This window comes from Nothoprocta perdicaria, unplaced genomic scaffold, assembly GCF_003342845.1.
Source record: "Nothoprocta perdicaria isolate Ctin4 unplaced genomic scaffold, notPer1 scaffold_11, whole genome shotgun sequence".
Classification (NCBI taxonomy): Eukaryota; Metazoa; Chordata; class Aves; order Tinamiformes; family Tinamidae; genus Nothoprocta; species Nothoprocta perdicaria.
The window spans coordinates 1,820,761-1,840,149 of NW_020454205.1; the positions used below are offsets into that span (position 1 = coordinate 1,820,761).

The 19,389-nt window shown below is 42.3% G+C and overlaps 2 protein-coding genes across 2 annotated transcripts; one reads left to right on the forward strand and one right to left on the reverse strand.

Annotated features, from left to right (window-relative positions):
- The first annotated feature begins 172 nt into the window (after nucleotides 1–172).
- COQ10B (coenzyme Q10B) lies at nucleotides 173–9,355 on the forward strand. Its single transcript, XM_026049023.1, has 5 exons — nucleotides 173–288; nucleotides 2,630–2,776; nucleotides 3,444–3,636; nucleotides 5,044–5,145; nucleotides 8,205–9,355. The coding sequence occupies exons 2-5, from the start codon at nucleotides 2,655–2,657 to the stop codon at nucleotides 8,370–8,372; spliced, it is 585 nt and encodes a 194-aa protein (XP_025904808.1). The 5' UTR covers nucleotides 173–288; nucleotides 2,630–2,654; the 3' UTR covers nucleotides 8,373–9,355.
- A 1,171-nt stretch (nucleotides 9,356–10,526) lies between these two features.
- Nucleotides 10,527–19,192, reverse strand: HSPD1 (heat shock protein family D (Hsp60) member 1). The gene is made up of 11 exons (XM_026048984.1): nucleotides 19,017–19,192; nucleotides 15,935–16,187; nucleotides 15,363–15,445; nucleotides 15,013–15,108; nucleotides 14,637–14,730; nucleotides 14,052–14,220; nucleotides 13,621–13,720; nucleotides 12,781–13,026; nucleotides 11,955–12,129; nucleotides 11,179–11,357; nucleotides 10,527–11,083 (listed from the first exon to the last, which is right to left on the reverse strand). The coding sequence occupies exons 1-11, from the start codon at nucleotides 19,188–19,190 to the stop codon at nucleotides 10,931–10,933; spliced, it is 1,722 nt and encodes a 573-aa protein (XP_025904769.1). The 5' UTR covers nucleotides 19,191–19,192; the 3' UTR covers nucleotides 10,527–10,930.
- Between the last annotated feature and the right edge of the window lie 197 nt (nucleotides 19,193–19,389).

Here is a 19,389-nt window from a genome sequence, read left to right on the forward strand (position 1 = left end):
GGCCGCGGGAGGCGGCGGCGCCCGGGGCGGGCAGGGGCTGCGGCGGGTCGCGCTCCCGCCCGGCCCCAACGGCGGCCGGTGAAACCGTTAGGCGGCGGCGCCACCCGCCGCCGTTAACCCTCGGTCCGACCTCTCCCGTGGGTTTGCAGCCACGCCACGCGGTTCCACCGCGCTCAGTAAAACGGCTGCTGTTAAGTGACGTGTTAGATCCGATAGCGCCCTGCGAGGAAGGCAGCAGCCGCGACTGGGAGGCGCGTTCAGCAGAGAGAGCCCGCGCGGCAGAACCAGGTTTCCAAAAGCTTCCAGTGTCCCTTGAAGGAATGTGGCGGGCCGTTTTAGCCGTGAGCGACCTGCTCACTGAGCATCTCGCGGTGTGGGGCTGAGGAGGGCCGCTGCCCACGGGCGCCGTGACCAACTCCTGTAGACCATAGAGCGGCCACCGGGTGACACGGTGACGGTTGAGATAACCGCAACACAACGGGGTGCTCGTGACGCTCGTTTCACACGCTTTACAGTCAGCAGTTGGAGATTAAATAGTTGGAAAAAGAAAATCCGTCTTTTAAGCTTAGCAAATGCTGTCGCAATTAAAAATAACCCCTGTATATATACTGCTCATGTACGTGTGCCATCCGTACCATTGCTTCCTTTGCCGTTGATGATGCTGCTGTTGGTGCCCAAAGGTGCCGGGATAAAGCGTCGGGAATGGTGCCGGAGCAGTAAGTGAGTGGGAATGTTCCCTGGCGTTCCGGGCCAGGGCAGCCTGGCTCTTCCTGGGCGCCCAAGGCCAGGCTTGGGAAGCAGGTGAGGGCTCCTCGGAGCGTCCGCTGCCCCGAGCGGTTTCCTGCGGCGCTTTCCTGCGCCGGGATCGAGCGTGGCCTTGTGGCATCTGTTTTTCTGTAGATAACAGAAGTCTCGCCCGCTGTGCCAGCTCTGTAACCTGCCTCAGGCTCGCCCTCCCTGAAGGGCGCTGTCACGGGGCCGCGGGCAGTGACTGTCCGCAGCTAGAACACATCGCTTGTAGCTGAAACCAGTTCAGATAAAACTACATCCGTACCAACAAGAGTCAACAGCTTTCCTTGAAACACGGATCAAATTGTATGGATCATTTACTTGCGTAGCATTATGGCAACACAAACCGACCAGCCAACAAAAGAAACCTGACAACTGGCTTGGACCACGTGGCCTTGAGATGGAGAAAATAGTTTCAAAGAGGGCAGGGTGTGCTCCAAACCTCTGAGACTTCCCTATGAACTGGTCTCACTGCAGCGTTACCGTGGCAGCCTTCCAGGCTTTGCTCTCAAAGCAGTGCTTTTCTAGAACATGTTTTTTCCCATCAATGTGGGAAAAAACAGACTATACCTGCATTCCTTGAGGTACAATTCCTAAATGCACAGAGCTCGTAGCTAAAAGATTTTTCAAGCAGACTTATACTTTCTTAATATCAGTACTATACTTCTCTCTTAGGTAATTCCTTTTCAGTTCCAGCGGTCACAATTTAAAACCAGTGCTGTCAGTCACCTTGCTCTATGTCTGACAGTTGCTTTATTTCTTAAAAAGGTCAGCGCAGCCGATGGTGATACTCCAATTTATTGCTAATACAGGGACTGCACAAGCCAGCTTGGTCAGTCCAGGATTATTATTGCAGATCCTTATATTCACAGGTTTCATTATTTTTAAATAACATGTTGATAATAACTTGGAGGGTTTAAAATTTGTAACTGCACTAGACATTTTCAGGTCCTACTTTTTGACCATGTGCATCCAGACCTGCTTGTTGGTTTAGAGATGACAGAAGATGACCCAGGTTGCTATTTAACTCATCTAATACATAGAACTACTGATAGCAGGAAGTGTTTTTGAACTTTGTGATACCACAAACCAGAGTTTTTGACGTTTGTATTTTACCTCTTAACTAACCTGATTTGGACAAAATCAGTAATTTAGCAGGACGGCTCTATTAACCCCTGTGTTAAATGTTAGTATAGCTGTTTGTAGCTAGAGAAAACTCGGAGAGAATCTTAGAGTTATGAACATTTCTAAAAGGTAACATAAGAAGCTTTAGTTATGAAAGCCCCCCGCACAAGGCTTTGCACAGTGATATTTCTAGAAGAAATAAATGTCAAAAGCTGCAGGAGCAAGGCCCCTTCTGAAAGGATTTCCAAAATGAAACCGACTTTGAGGAGATGGAGGGCAGCCAGAGGGATTAGAGCAGAGTTCAACTCGGAATCTCCAAGGGGAACCTTCTCTTCCTCATTGTGTGTCCTGAAAGGGCAGCATTTTGGAGATTGTGCCTGGTTTTACGAGCAAGAAACTGTTCTTCAAATTAAATACATGAGTTTCTTACCTGGTATTAAGTTGCCATGAAGACAGTCTTTAATGGGAGGCCTTTGTATTTTTTTCCTTGCTAGTTACTCTCCTTCCTGGTGACTAGGAGCTATTCTTAGTTTCTCCCAAGGCAAAAATCTCCCTTCTATTTTTAACAGTTTGTAAGCTCTTATTGAGCTTTTGTTTATCCCTCTAAAGGTGATATTTTCTGGAATGCTTTAACACTGCTGTGTGTCTCACCTGAATGCCCTGGCTTTTCTTTCTGTTGATTCTAAGCACAACAAAAGCATTTTCTCTGTTGCAGGCACTTGGCTTCCTGTGGTATCCTGATGACCAGAATTCCTCTGCTGCAAGCACCTGAAATGAACCATACCTTTTCCAGACATTTCTTCAACATGACTGCGCCACTAGTAAACAAAAGAAAAGAATATTCTGAAAGAAGAATTATAGGGTCTGTATAGTAGTGTGGAAAGGGGCCTGACATGTTTAGGGGGTTCATATTTACTGTGACTAACTGGAAACACACGAAGTTGAAAGATTAGGCATCTCTGAAGAGCCCGGCCCTGTGGCTGTGCCCCCAGCTAGGCACTTAAAAGGGGACTGAATTTCAGAAACTGTAGGGTTTTTTTTTTTAATCTGAAATTGAGCAGCAAAAACAAATCGTAAAAAAGAAATTAGTTGGGTGATGAAAAAACATGTGATTGCAGGAAAACACGTTGAAATCTCATTTGCCCTATGGCTAGTGAAAAAGCTCCCATTAAGTTAATGGAACCAGGCCCCTACCTGTCTCTTACGCACAGTCATATGCGTCATTCGTTAGACACAGTATTGTTGACACGCTTAACAATCCTTAGCCCTTAGTACTGAGGCATGTCTTTAGGTGTTTCGCTTGTTCTGTGCAAAACCTTTTTTTAACAGGTTATTACGTTTTTATCCGTTAATTAGCAGAGCTATATATTTTTTTAATCTTCCAAAAATACTGCCAGTCTTTTGGGGTGACTGCATATACAGCCTCAAAACTGATGCCACCTGTGGAATTTATACCACCTTTCAACTTTATTTATTTAGCTGAATTTAAAGTTAAACCATCTTCTAACTGTCCGTATCTCTGTTTCCAGGTATTCTATGCAGGAAATGTATGAAGTTGTTGCTCTGGTGGAGAATTACAAACTATTTGTTCCTTGGTGCAAGAAATCAGATATATTATCAAAGCGCTCTGGATACTGCAAAGCACAGTTAGAAATAGGATTCCCCCCTGTACTGGAGAGGTACACATCGGTTGTTACCCTAGTGAGGCCACATTTAGTTAAGGTAACTTCTTGTTTTCTTTTTCCTAGCTGTAACTTTCCTCAACTTGTGTTTATAGAAATTGTAGAACACCCCATTTCTTTGTGGTATTTGGCAGAAATGTAGAATACTACAGGAAACTGTCACTTCAACATCAAAATTGATTCTGGAATTGCTCTGTGTGCTCAAAATCGTATAGCTTTTATTTAAAGGCTTTAGGTTAACTGGGGAGAGGTTAATATGCTATTAAAACATGGGCTGCCAAATAGGTGGAATAATTTCCTTCTTAATTTGATTCTTAATTTAGTTTTACATGAATGGAAACAAGCAACTTGTAATGAAGACAGACTACTTGAGTCACAAGACTTACCTCGCACTGTATCAAGCTCCTCTAAATGCAGCTTCCCACTGACTTAACAATTTCCTTGGAAGACTGTAATTTAAGATCCCTAAGCAAAATTGATAATATCTCTCATTACTTTTGACTTTTTAAACTGCTTTAAATCTTAAGTGGAGTATCTGTTGAAGAACCTCTGAGTCAGTAGATTTATAAAAAGATAGAAAAATAAAGTCATTTTTTTAAATTAATTGCTTCAGAAGAGAAGCAGTTGTACTTCATCTTCTTTCAGGTTCATCAGTGCAGTAATTAAAGGGGAGAAATTAAAATTGGGTCTGGACTTTAGTGACTTGTTTGCCTTATAGGATTGAAAGTCTTTTACTTGGGAATCCTTTCAGAACTGCTCTTTTTTGTTTTTGTTTTTTTTTTTTTTGCAGATCTTGACTATTTTTTGCTTGCATTAACTCAACAGCAATTAAGTTCTATTCAAATTCTATTCAAAATAACCGCTTGGATATCCAATTTTACTGTCCTTTTCTAGGCTTCCTCTTAGGAGACATAGCTCAAAACCCAAGATGTTTTTCTTAAGTGCAGGGGAGATGTGAATTGGAAAGGGAATATGCCAAGTGCCTTTGCTCCAGGTATTTGTTCTTTCTAAAGGGAACATTTCCCTTTCCCTTGCAGGAGCAGCTAGGCACTGCATCAGCACTCTTCGGTTTAAATATATAGCCAGACAACATTACTTTTACATGCCAAAAGAAAGGGAAAAAAAAAAATCTTACCACATCCTTTGTTTAAAACAGTGCTGTTCAAAATTCTACCGATTATAGTGTTAATTACAGTTGTACACATCAGACTTGAGATCCGTTTTATGATTCTCAGCACGCTCCTCTCTCTCCCTTAAAAGGGATCCAATGACTTCACCTTATATGCCACTGTGGATGGGATCTGAGGCTGGCTGTACTGTAAGGGTAATTATTAATTATGCCACAGCCCTCACTGTCTAACCAAATGTGAGTGCAAACTTTAGTAGCACCAGGTTGTCGCTTCTCTAAGAGCTTAATCCCACCTTGGACTTTTCAACTTTCTTTTAGGCATCCTGCACAGATGGAAAACTATTTAATCACTTGGAAACTGTGTGGCGTTTCAGCCCGGGTATCCCTGGGTATCCAAGGACATGCACATTGGATTTTTCAGTAAGTACTATAACTAAACCACCTCACACTATAGAAAAGGCATAAAACGAGTCCCTTCAATCATGGTATTGTGTGTTTATTTTTCATGCACTTTTTTTTTCTGAACATATGCTCTGTGAAACCAGTTAAATTTTAGTCACGAATATCCAACATAATTTTTCTGTTCTCTACTGCCTAAGAGTGGCTACAGGATCTTTCAGAGAGAGCATTATTCCTCCAGGAGGCATCCACGTGTAATGAAACTCTCTAAGGACCGGTATCTCAGTGCAGTTCTAAACATGCCCAAGATCTTAGACAAGCAAAGCTGGAAGCAACAATACTAAACCGACTTGTGGGCTTTGCTATTTCCTTTAACTGCTTTACAGCCTAAGTGATGTTGCTGGCACAAAGTGGGTACTGGCTCACGTTCCTCCTCAACTCTTGTTCGGCCGGCAGGTTAGCTGGCTGAGTAAAAATACAAGTCAGGAAGTTCTTTCATGTATTGATGTGTTGTTAGAGTGAAATGACCTCTTTTTAGTCTATGATGTGATAGCACTTCTCCCCCAAGCTGTTGTATTTTTATCTAGTCTCTGTTTTACTGTCTCTTACTGCTACAAAAATTGTTTCCAACTGAAGTGACTGCTTTGCTATTTTTTTCTAGTTAGTCTTTCAACACATTGTTTTTTTCTTAGCTTTTGTAATTCAGAGAGAATAAATAACTTCTCTCTCTAACTTTTGAGAATAAATATTGCATTTGGCATATAACTGAGCTGGGATTTAGAAGAGCCTACAGAAGTGCAAAGAAATAGGTTGATCCTGCTGCCCTCTACTGGGATACTCTGCTTTAAACCATAAATTAGAAAAGCAGCTCTTGGAATATTTTGTAAATGAGGGCATTGTCCTCCTTGGGTTAGCATTTTTCAGCTTAATGATGAACCGCATTTATGGTTCAGCAGTGAAATCAAATCAGTAGATGCTTGGGAATACATTTTCTCATGGGATTTGCCAACTATCTTGGCATATTGTTTACTCATAGCATGTAAACTTCGCCAAGCAAAGGTGTTCAGTGCCAATTACTGCTACCGACTAGGACGTAACATAACTTTTAACCCAAAGCATAAATTAGCTGCACAAAATAGCATTTAGCAATTGCTTAAAGCCTAAGTATGGAATTTGGGTGGAAAACACTCTTAATTTTTTGTTTTACTGAAGCCACCTTTTGACGTTTCAGGTTGAGAACTTCAGTTAAAGGGAATTGAAAATGGACTTTAAAAGGACATTTTCACCTTCTTGGGGCAACACTATCAGTACTTCTTACGGCTCAGTGAGGTAACAGAAGCAAATACAGGCAGCTGAGCAGGGCTTTGCATCACAGGGGCAGGCGCTGAGGGGTTTTAACCTTGCTCAGTGTTACGCAGCTTCCTGGCCTGTGCAGACAAAGACAATAAACATTTCACAACACGCTGCTCGAAAACCTAGTATACAGTTACTAACTCTCAGATAAGAGGAAATTTTCATTTCAGGAACAGCAGTTTCCTTTAGAAAATGTTAAGTTATGGGTTATGCTGCTTGCCACAAGCCGCTGTATTGCACTTTACCAGCCCCATACCAGGAGACACACACGTGTGTGTATACACACACAGTGAGCCTCATACCTAGTTGGAGCCAGGCTTCAGCACTTATTTGGTATACAGATGAAGAACTTCTTAAGTTATTTGGTATACAGATGAAGAACATGTTATCATCTGCATGTGTTTTAACTGTATGCTATACCTCGAGATTCTTTCACAGTTGCTAAATATGATGCAAAATTGTGCTCTAAATGGCAAGTCTCAGTCTTTCAAAAGGTACATAGATTCATTTTACAGTTGCTTGAGGTCAAGTAAGTATAAATGAAGCTACATCTGGCTTCCAGTCCAAGCAGGTAAATCGCTTCAGTAGTCAATATGCATTCCTGCCCAAACAACTCAAGAGAAACCTTCCTTTGGCATTTGATGTGCTGAATTCTCAAGAATGGTGAAATGCTTAAATCTCCCTCCAAAACAACATGCTGTAGCAGGTGTGTTAAAATTAGAGAAGAGCAACCCCTGCTTTCTTTCCTGGCATTTCTGGGAGCCACGTACCCAGTTCAACAGCGCAGCGCGAGGGGAACGTTCTTTATCGAGAGCCAAGGCCAGCAGAGCACAAAGGGAAAGAGAAGGTCATTTGATATCGGTGACCTTGCTGCTGTCCTGACCCTGGCTTTTGTTGGTGGAGATAGAAAGCAAACTCCCTTCTGCTCCCTGCCATAACCTTGACAACGGCAGCTCCAGTTTAATGGCAAGGTTCAGCAGCTAAAGGGAAACATGGAAGTCAGATTGGAGCCCAGCAGTTTTTACGGAGGGCTTCCCGCTCCGTCCGTACTCTGGAAGGGCCAGTCCCTGCAGTGCTGAGGACGGAGCGGGGGACGTGACGCGCACAGTCCTGCAGCAAGGCTCTGCCTTCAGGTTGGGAAAAGATGAGTGGCAAAGTTCACCGGAGTGGTAACGTGCATTTCTAGTCAGCAATTGCTCTTGTTGGAACACAAACGTTAGTCCACATCTGCCAGGTTGCTCTAGGTCTGATTTTAGCGCAGATTTTTAAATTAAATCACTTTTGGGCTAGCTTCACCTTACCTGAAAATCTCCGTTTGTCTGCTATCGTATCCACGCATGGTCGTCTTTGAACAACTTTTGTCTGCAGGTGAATTCTGTGAGCAAAACATCCAAGTTACTGCCATTGACCAATAGCTTTTAACTTTCCAACTCTTGTACTTATGTCTTATCATGCATCATTCCTTCATGAAATCAAATACAGTTGGTTTAGGCAAATGGGCACAATTACTGCGGAGGGCTGAGGAAACAAAGTTACGGGAAAAAGCTAGAGACATCCCTCTGACCTTTAAGGCTTTTTTATGCACATACACGTGTACACATAGTTCAATTTTAAGCTGTTCTCTCACAGCTTGCTTACAGACTAAGTGGAGACTATTATCTATTTGTAAAAACATTTTGCCACCACACTGGACACACAAAAAAATTCTTTTCAATTTTCTTTAACAGGTCTCTTTTGAATTTCGTTCTCTGCTACACTCTCAACTTGCTACACTGTTTTTTGATGAAGTGGTGAAGCAGATGGTCGCTGCCTTTGAAAGAAGAGCATCTAAACTGCACGGCCCAGAAACCACCATACCTCGGGAGCTAATGCTTCATGAAATTCATCACACATAAAGGGAAATTGTAGCAGCTTCTATTATAAATCTGTATGTACATTTTATTTATGCAAGAGGTACGATGCTCCTTTGGGGACATCGCTCTGATATCTGAACTTTGTAATTTACTATTGTACAAAACACGCACATGTTCAGCCAGATGTACATAGAGGAATATTCATGCTACAATCAAGTGCAATTTAAAGTGTTAGCAGTAACAGACTGGCAGCTACTGTAACACAAGGTAACTGAAATTGCCATTTATTAACCTGTCAAATGGTTTGTGTAATCACATCAGGTATTCTCCTTTATCTATGCTTATATTTTTACAATGTTTGTAATATATTAACTCAAATTTAAATTATTAGTAGTTTGAATGTAACTTACCAGCACTAATTTAGCTTCTCAGGCCAAGTGAAAGGAAATTCTCACGTTCTGGCTTTGGAGTATAAAATGCTGTGAAAGAACCAAGTGGCAGATGTGTTTGATCCAAGTAGATGGCAAAGCTCAGCCCAGAAGTCTCGGTCTGCTGTGGAATTCTTATCAGTTATTGCTATAGGAGAGAGAGGAGGGGAAAAAAAAAAAAAAAGGGAAAAAAAAAGGCAGCAGCCTTAAGCCTATATCGGGTATAGGGATATTGTAAGTTTTGAGAGCAGCAGCCTCAGCTCCACTTAGTTCTTACCTGCCTGGGCAATTCAGTTTGGTTAAGATGAACCTGCCTCCTAGCACCATTTCACCGTTCTGCACAGCCACGTGGGCAGCCTAGATGGGACCCAACATCGCTGTGCCCAGTTCCAGCTATATACTAAATTAGTAGTTAGTTACTGCAGTGAAAATTGCATCACAGACACCAAATTCCAGGGAAGAAGGAACTAGTTATTCTTCACTGCAGGCTCAACACAGCCAAGGACAAGCACTAAGTAGGCTGCTGCACTGTGGAGCCAGGTGCAGCTTGTGAGTGCAGCCACACGGGGCCAGCTCTCCCTTGGATTCTCTTTTCTGTGGTTCTTTTTACCTTACTGCAATTATTGAGCTCAGTGATCAGGTATAACAAGTAACATCCTTTCCATCTCTGCCTTGAGTTTTACCAGGCTTCTTTGTGGAGATAAAGTGAATGGTGAAGTTGGGTTTATTCCGTGGTTGGAACGGCTCCATTCCGGAGCATTTGCAAGCTGCAGTCACTGCAGAACAGCAAGGGGCAGGGCTGCTGGCTGTGCTGCTGAGCACCAGAGAGGAGGCTGCAGGACCTGAACGGTCCAGGACAACAGAGAGTGTTTTCCAGATACAGCAAGGAAAATTCCAGAGGTGCCAGGGATGAAGGGCAGGTCTTACCAGAGGTGGGAAGTTGGGGGAAAGGGACAGTGGGATTAAGGGGTCAGTTTAAACATGGCTAAGAAACTGTCATGGTGTACATTGAGACAATCAAAAAAAAAAAGAAAAACCCACAGCATGGAATTTAGGAACACTTTTTTTTGGAAGTTTTGGGAAGCCAAACTGAAAAGCAAGCAAAGGACTTAATATATGAACAGGGTTTCAGCCACGTGCCGGGTCACAGACTAGAGCACATACCACACAGAACATTTTTGAGTGCGCCAAGCCGTACCTACTACAAAACAAATCAAACCCTCTCCTCAACCTGGAGTCACGCCTCAACCAGGCACTTGCAAGGAGGTAGCTACACTCTCCGTATCTGAGCAGTATCAATAGAGCAGGGGCAAGAAAAAAATACCATCAGCTGCCCTCGCTCCCCTTTTAGGCCAAAGAGAACTTACCTTTTCCCAGCCCCGAAGCGCTTCTCTCCCACAGCGCGGGGAAAGATTCACCCAGTGTTTCACTGTTTGAAACAACTGGCACGTCAAAGGCAAAAGGAAGTCAATGCACATGCCTTATTTTGACAGTACTGTTTAATACTTCAAAGAACAGTGGTGTCAGCTCAGCTTAGGTATTTATTACCAAAATTAAAATCATTTATATTTTGTAGAAACATTCTGGACCAAGGAATGTTTCCTGGAAAGAAATGCCCTCTATTTTTGAAGCACAAATATTGGACTTCTGGCAAGTCTTGGGAGTATTTTACCAGGGCTGTCCCAGAACTATGGCTTTGTGTACAGATGAATAAGGTGATACATTTCATAACTTTTGAGCAGTTTGTTTTATTACATAAAGGTCACATAATTGTATATTTGTCTACTTTGTACACAATTGTCTAGTCTCCCGCACAGTGGCTTCCAAGTTCTTCCTAGTAATGGCAAGCACCAATAAATTCTGAAACAGAATATCCAGTGCCTTAATTAAGTTTAAATCAGAACCTCGGTAGATGGATCTTGCACCCGGTTATCAGGAATGTACAAATGTCTTTATTCAAAAATACAAAATAAATTATCTGTAGGCATGGACAATGACTGTAAACAATTACACGTGTTAAATGAAATCCAGTAACTGAAGGTTACAGTGATTCTTTTAAACACCAGCCTTTCTTCAGTCACTATCCATCCTCCTGCACTGACATCTGAAGATTTTAAGCCAGAACTGTCAGTCTTAACCAGCACAGTTCATGATGCATCAGAATCCCAGGAATTAGAACATGCCACCTCCCATTCCTCCGCCCATTCCACCCATTCCTCCCATTGCTGGCTCCTTCTCCTCCTTAGGAATTTCAGTCACTACTGCTTCTGCTGTTGATAAGAGAGAAGCAACACCTGCAGCATCCATCAGAGCAGTTCTCACAACCTGAAAGCAGGAGGGGAGAAAACACTTAATACTTATTTCCTATTACGGGAGGTGGGAACCAATAAAAACTAAGAATTGACGCTGCTTTAAGTTACCTTTGTTGGGTCAATGATTCCTTTTTCTACCATATTTACGAAGTCCCCAAGCATTGCATCATAGCCAACTTCTGCCGGACTCTGCAGGATTTTCTCAACTATTAATGATCCTTCAACTCCTGCATTCTTTGCAATAGTCATTGCAGGGATTTTCAGTGTTCTCTTAATTATTTCTATGCCTACAAGAGAAATACATGCTTAGAATTATGGGTTACATTCTTTTTTTTCCCCTAGTGCCCAGGCATGCACCCACGGCTAGAGATCAATACAGAATCATCTAAACAAGAACATAAACCCTTCTTTTTTCAGTTTTGCATTTATCAACAAATCAAATTGTTAAAGAGATATTCAAGCATGTTTTGGTTTTACTTTAGCAAGTGATAAAAATGATTATTATTGCAGTAGGTGTTTTGGAACATGGCCCATGTTCCACAAATGGAAACATGTGCTTTACTGTACAATCCCTTAATGATGCTGGTATCAGTCTGCAAACATCGTATTAGCACTGTGACAAATACAGTAATACTGATTTTTTTCCATTGTAAGTTCACAATTCCTGCTTTATTTTTTATTAGTTCTTTCAAGTCAAGTTAATGCCACAATGAAAACTCCTTCCATGGGAAGGTGGAGACTGCCGTATCAAAGGGAGTTAGTTGATGCTAGCAAAATCTAAGTACTCATTCAAAGGGACCTGTACTTAACCTTCCAAAGCCTCAGGGCAGAAGAGAATCAGTTCTCCACATTCTTCAACACAAACATTCTAGCAATTTCCTTACCAATTTTCTGATCTTCGTTGGCTGGAGTTAAAGCATCCAGAGCTGGAATGCAGCGCAGCAAGGCGCAGCCGCCGCCGGGAACGATGCCCTCCTCCACGGCAGCGCGAGTGGCGTTCAGCGCATCCGTAACTCTGTCCTTCTTCTCATTCACTTCCACGTCGCTTGTGCCACCCACCTACAATGGGAAGCCACGTCTCACAGTGCACACGTGCCTGCTTGCAAGAGCTCTGCAGACCATAATACTGCTGCAGCACAAGTCATTTCATGACTCAACTTTCCTATTTCAAGAGTTAAAAACCGAAGAGGTGCTTTTCCATATTGAAAATCACCTCTTCACCTCCATCTTTGAGAAGCCTGCCCACTAATCTGGTGTTTCCATCATGTTCATACATGAAGTAGAGCACTGCAATAAGCCAAGTTCCTTATCCAAATCAATTGGCAAGATTAATAGAGAGGCAAATAGTAGTAGCTGAGATAAAGAATAAAGAGCTGATAATCACCCTTTCTTGTAGCTTACTCTGAGGGCATTCCAGCTCCAAGCTGTTCTTTGAGATACTGGGCACGTACTAAGCCCACAGCAATGCAGGTTTTTCTTCCCGTCTACCCTCAAACCTACAGAGGAAACAGACTACTTTCCTGACTGAAGCTGCACCTTGTCTGTCTTTTGCTTTATCAGCAATATGCAGGCACTGCTTGTTCTCAAAGGCCACCGTCACCTGCAAGCCACTTCCTATAACAGGAAAGTCTGAACAACTAGTGAGAATATTAGTCAAAGAGGAATTTTGTTTGTCGCTATTAACATTTTAGTCCTAAGTTTCATTCTCACCTTCAGTACTGCCACCCCATCAGAGAGTTTGGCCAGTCGCTCATTCAGTTTCTCTTTTTCATAGTCACTTGTAGTACCTTCCAGCTGCTCAATGATTTCTTGGATGCGTTTTTCTATTTGAGCCTTTTCTCCTTTGCCCTTTAGAAGCATGGTGTCATCTTTTGTCACAATGACCTCTCCCACTTTACCAAAGTCGTGAGGCTGAATGTCTTCTATATTTAAGGTCAAATCCTCTTCTCCAAATACCTGCAGCAAATTACAGAAGTCAGGACTCCCAGCTTTTCCATATGCAGAATTGTTATTCAACACACACTGCTACTGCAGCTGCCTTGAAGTAGCCCCTTCCCCAACACAATCTAGACACGACTCACTACAGACAAAACTTACTCATTTAGTGTGACAAGTTAACAGGATGATTCTTCTATTTCAAGTGACATATGTTGGCAATAAACTGATGTTAGAATTTACTGGTTTTATTGCTTTGTGCTTCACTTCAACGGGCAGATTGATTTCAGTAACTAACTTTGAGTCCCAGTATAATGCTGTTATTTTTAAAGCATGTATAAAAACAGTAGGACACTAACCAAAACTAGCTACACTAACATAAGCCCAAATGCAGTTACAAGTATTAAAACATTTGCATTGAGCATAAAGGAAACCATGCAGTGTATTTTTAAGAACAACAAAATAAGTGTTAAGAGACTTTTACTTTTGAAAGAAAAACAAGAGCCTGCAAGGCAATGCATGCAAGCCATGGGCCTAGCATTTGAAGTCATTCACCTCCTTAAATACCACGAGCATTTCTCAGAGGAAAAAGCAAGGCAGAACAGTGTTACTTACGGCACCACCACTAGCAATTGCCATATCCTTAAGCTGGTTCTTCCTGTTGTCACCAAAACCTGGTGCTTTTACAGCAACCACCTGGAGACCCACCTTCAGTCTGAGGGGAATTCAAACAGCAAGATTTCAAACACATTCAGGGAACAAATCAATTTACTAAAACCAATTATTCTATTCACTCAATTTACTAAAACCAATTATTCTATTCACTCACAACCTAAGCTGCTGCTTTGGATCAAAAGGTTGGTTATAAAACCACTAAAATCCTGCTCCAGAGATAATTTATCTGCAATAGCTACTGTTTACACTGTAAAGCAATACAACATTGTAATAGATTTAAACATACACTTCTGAGCGTACTGCTTAAAAGGACAAAAAAGCAAAAGCAGCATTTGCTTTTTTAGTCTAGAAGTCTGAACTTCAAACTTTACCTGTTCAAGACTAAAGTGCTGAGGGCTTCTCCATCCACATCTTCAGCAATAATGACCAAAGGTTTGCGGTGAGCATTGGCAATTTCAAGAGCTGGAACTATGGACTGCACACTAGAAATTTTCTTTTCACTGATTAACAGATAAGCATCCTGGAATTCACATTTCTGTCCTGCAGAAACATGACACATTATGTGAAGCATCTGATTATAAAAACACATGCACTACTCTCTAAACCTTCCAGGAGCTACTTTGTACTGACTTTTAAGACTTTCCAATTGCACTAGCAAGGATATGAGATGTCTTGTCCTTGGCTTACTACCATTTGCAGTGCTGCAGGGCCAGCTGGATGTTGCCATGGGCAATGAGCACATTCAGCACAGGGCAAAATGACACACCAAGGTTTTACCCAGGGTTATAAAGTTCTGGTGGGCATGGAGCCCACTGTCCTATCGCTCTGGTAAGCGGTGTAATAAGTTGTAAAAAATCTAGAATAGGTTATTATGAAGGTTACATAATGAAGGTTATTATAAAAGCTTATATAATACATTATTATAAGGGACTTGATGTTTGTTTCCGTTTACTCACCTTTGGTTGTATTAATGAAATATGGAGAGATGTAGCCTCGGTCAAATTTCATACCTTCAATTATTTCCAATTCGTCATTTAGGGTTTTTCCATCCTGTTTGGATACAAGTCCATATAAGAAATTCTGTATTTACTACCAAAAGCCCAAGGACATTTTTAGCATGCTATGCACAAGAAAACAAAGCCGCTGAATCACTTTGTTTTATGTGATTCCTCCCCAACATAAAAGAGAAAGAACAGTTATAAAAACCTGATCTAACGAGTGGAAAAGAGAGAAATAAACAATTAATGTGTGTGAGCGACCACACGCCATAAAAACCAGCACTATCTGTGAACAGTCACTTTGCACTTACTCCATATGCTGGCTAACTCTTACCTTGACAGTGATTACGCCCTTTCGTCCAACTTTTTTCATTGCATCAGAAATTATATTACCAATTTCCTGATCTCCATTTGCTGATATTGTGGCAACCTGGAACGGCAACAAAACAGTAAGGCATTTTAATTCACTTCACAATACCAATTATTTATTTTCTTTCTATGAAGACAGAAAACCAAGAAAGTCTTACTCAATTCTAATATTCCTTAAGAGGACAGGGCAGCCAACTGCATCACATCATGCATCGTATCACATCAACAGCATCGTGGCCCGAAAGTACTTAGGGAGCAAAAGTTTAAAATCTAGCTAAGTAATTAAAAAAAGCACCCTAACTAAACAAACCTCACCTGTGCAATTTCTTCTGGAGTTGTAACAGGCTTGGATAGCTTCTTCAGTTCAGTTATGATAGCATCAACTGCAAGCATCACGCCTACAAATATGTGAAAGAAATGCTAGTGAATTAAACTATGGACATGGCACCTAACAGGTAGGTTTCAGACCCCAAAGCAGCTCACTTTACACAAACACACGGCTTGCAAGCTCAAGACCACAAATGACTGGCAGTTCTTATTTTACATTGTTACTTGAATAGCCCGTGCTAGTTTTCTGGAGTTGGTGTGACATATATGAAGATGTTAATTTATGGCATGTGCAGAAATGCATTAAATTAAAATCACCCATGACACAAGTCAAGTGCAGCCAATATAATAAGATTAGGAAAAAAAAATTCAGAATCACACACACGTAGCCACTTGAGAGTAAAAAGCAGCTTTTTACACAGCTGCTCTTTCACACAGCTTTCCAAATTTCAGATGGCTCTTCAACAAGGAGGTATATTAAGCAAATCAAATTTGCAGAATAAAAACAAACCCAAAACTTAGTGATAAAACACTATAAACACAGGGGAAAAAAAAATTACCCCTCCTGATTTCCACAGGATTAGCTCCTTTGCTGATCTTCTCAAAGCCTTCCTTGGCAATAGCGCGGGCAAGGACCGTTGCAGTGGTGGTACCATCTCCTGCTTCTTCATTTGTGTTGTTGGCAACATCTTGAACTAACCTGGCTCCAATATTTTTGTATTTATCTTTCAAGTCAATGGCCTTAGCTACTGTCACGCCATCTTTTGTCACCTTGGGGCTTCCCCAACTTTGCTCGATAATGACAGTTCTTCCCTGGAAGGGTCAAGAACAAATATTATTATAATGCGCACATGACCCAACAGCTTCTGTAGAAGTTCTGTGCAAGATGAAAACCTTCCTAAACAACCACAGTTGAACAGAAATATCACTGAGATCAGCTTTCTGCTGGGCCTTGTTCCAGACCTATACATTTACGATTTTTTTCTCTGTTTTTAGTATTTTGCAAAAAAGATATTTTACTGTAATTAATGTAATGCTTAATAATGTCAACTCAAGGAGTCCGCAATTAAAACTGGTCTTAAAAAAAACTCTCCTTAATAACAGTATTTCCTTCTTTAATAATTTCTTTCATTTACTGAGAAAAGAACCAAAAAAGGAATCAAAAAAAAAGCAAGGCACTTGCAAATCTTACTACTGATTAGCAAACAAATTAAAATAAGTAACAAATCTGAGTGTCAATGTGTTGCATTAAATTTAACTTTTCAAATATTACAAATTGACAAGCTTTATTTCTCCTGGCTTGAATTTGGTTTTAATTAAACCAACTATTAAAAAGAAAACACATATATACACATACACAGACCCAGTAAACATAGGACACCATGGACTGCAGAGGGGGCCACAGAGCAGGCACACCTTGGCCAGAAGGCTGCTTGTTCCCAGCTGAATTCAATAGCCTGAATACCTGTCCCAGTCAATCACCCTCCAGAGTTTTAGCTGGAGGGAAAGGAGTGTAAGGAGCAGAGCCACCCTTGCTTGGGGTGGCTGGAGCCTGGGGAGAGGGCAGGGAGAGCAAAGGCCCAGCCTCATGGCTGCGGCTCTGTGGGGAAGCTCCTCCTCATGTGCCAGGCTGGCCTGGGCTCCAGGCTCCAGCAGAGCTCCAGGCTCCAGCAGGGCTGTGCCTGGCACCCAGCTCAGGACTCAGTAGTTGCTGCTCCGGCACAGAGTTCCTCAGGCAGAGCGGCATGGGGCCTGCACGCAGCAGCCAACCCACACGTGACTCCAGGGCTTAACTTGTTTTGGATGCCTGCCCTGCAAGAGGCGGTTCTGCTTCTGGAGCACAACTAGCACTAGAGGCAGCAAAGAAAAGGCTAAGCTTCAGGGAACAGTTTTGAATTGATGAGTTTGCACATTTCTAATTCTGCAGCTGAGAAGTTCTTCATGTAGTACTTGTCTTGCTCGAGTCTATTCTCTATTTTCACCTCGCCTTACAGCTACCAAGCAAACACTTTGAGTAAGGAGAGCAGCAGAACAAAATCTTTGTATCCAGCTACGCTAAATGTTCTGATCAGGCCCTCCTAGTTGCATGTGTTTGTGGATAAAAGCACACTGGCAGTAAATACATCAGTATTTTGGGCAATCCTTCCTGCATATCAAGGACCTCAGCACTTGCATAGCCTGACTCTGATGAAGTAATAAATCTGCTAGAATGTATGTATATGTATACAGCATTGTGAAAGACTATAAACCACAATGCTTTAAGTGTAGAATATGTCAAAAGGGAAGTTCCTTGCCAGTTTAATGCTTCTTCAAAGCAGAGGAAGCTGAAGCAGGCATTAGCAGCACTGATCTTGCTTGCCCTCTGAACGTACAGAGGGTAACACCTGACTCCAAGTGAGGGCACAGGAGCGTAAAACCCCACAAGGTTGCAGGAGGTTGCATCAGGAATTGCCCTTTAACCAGTGCATTAAGACCACTCTTGAGACATTCACATCAGCTGATACAAAAGCAAGTTAGCTCAGCTGAAACTTTGTTCCTTTTAGGAGAGCTACACCTATGGAAAGCAGCCCTAGCATGCCAGAATGATGGGGCCTTTACCTCTGCCTACCTAGTTCACTGCATTTTTCCATTTCAACAGAACTAATTCAGTAAAAAAATATGCTAACCAAAACTAAGTAACCTCACAGAGAACAAGCAGCCTGAAAAGTCCTATCCTCCCTATACTGTCAGGATATATTGTGCCCACCTACTTTGAATATTCATTTTACTATTTTGTGAGGCAGAATTGTCACTATATAATTTTACTCCTATTAAGTACTTAAACAATTCAGTGCAGCTGCTCAGTATGCAAAAACCACCAGAGAACTGCAGTTTACAACTACTTTCCCCATCATTCCCTATACACCACTAACACATGACCACTATTACCCACTGTGTTAGCACTAACTTGACACAGCTATTCCTGGGGACCTAAAGAAAATCTCCTTCGTCCTTAAGAAACATTTTTTATTTCAGGACCTGCGTACATTGCCTGACCATGCAGAAAACCTGACCTTGAGGAGATCGGCCCCCACGAATGCTCTTTCTTAAAAGAAGCACAAATGAATGTCACTAACATGGATGTTTCCTTTTTTATTAACTGGTAAAATCCGCAATGAAAAATTTGGTATTACATGTTTAATACTTCTTTCATATTATTAGAAATATTATATTTGCTAATACTGATTATAAATTTAACCTAATGATAATAAAAACTGATTTCTTAAAATCATTTTCAAGTTGAACCACCTCAGACTATACAGAAAGGCACATATAATGCTATTATCAAGGGTACTGTTATAAAGCCCCAAGTGGGGCACGGCAGGTAATTGGGCACACGCTCCATTTCGCCATTTAGGCTGCGTTCCCACACAGTGCTGAAGCAAAGGCACTGCGCCTCTCAGAGCGGCGCCCATCAAGGACACGTGCGCGGCTCTGCGGACAAGAGAACATGGCTGCTTGCAGCAACGCTTCCACGCTCCTATCTTTGTCCTACAGAGAGGCAGGCGGGAAAATAGGCAGCTCTTATCTTGGCAGAAACAACGGCTTTCCGCTGCTGTATTCTGATCGAGATCAAAGCATTAATATTACACCTCCTGTTACCTTTGGCCCCATGGTAACGGCTACAGCATCTGCTAGAAGATCAACGCCTTGAAGCATGAGAGCCCTGGCATCTGCTCCGAACTTCACATCTTTGGCATAGGCTCGTGTTAGATGGGGGGCCAGGGCTCTGGACACTGGCCTTGCCCGGCGGAGTAGCGTAGGTAAGCGAAGCATGTCTGAAAAACCAAAAAGAAACTGTAGAAACGCGTGAGTATCAGAGGGCCGCACAGCGCCTTCTACAATGAGCGGGAGAACGCAACAAAAAGGCACAAATGCAATAAAATGCGAGTGCGCGGCGCGGGCGGGCGGCCGCGTGTCTGCTTCCCCAGGACACGCGCGGCAAGGTCACGGGCCGCCCGCCCCCTGCGCCTGC

Bases quoted from the DNA above. Each gene is read 5' to 3' on its own strand.
- COQ10B (XM_026049023.1), top strand. From the start codon at position 2,655: ATGACCAGAATTCCTCTGCTGCAAGCACCTGAAATGAACCATACCTTT. The intron at 2,777-3,443 runs GTCTGTATAGTA...CTCTGTTTCCAG, and splicing joins TCTGAAAGAAGAATTATAGG to GTATTCTATGCAGGAAATGT. The intron at 3,637-5,043 runs GTAACTTCTTGT...ACTTTCTTTTAG, and splicing joins TGAGGCCACATTTAGTTAAG to GCATCCTGCACAGATGGAAA.
- HSPD1 (XM_026048984.1), bottom strand. From the start codon at position 19,190: ATGCTTCGCTTACCTACGCTACTCCGCCGGGCAAGGCCAGTGTCCAGA. The intron at 16,188-19,016 runs GTAACAGGAGGT...TGACCCTTCCAG, and splicing joins CCGTTACCATGGGGCCAAAG to GGAAGAACTGTCATTATCGA. The intron at 12,130-12,780 runs GTGAGAATGAAA...TTCCCATTGTAG, and splicing joins ATGGGGTGGCAGTACTGAAG to GTGGGTGGCACAAGCGACGT.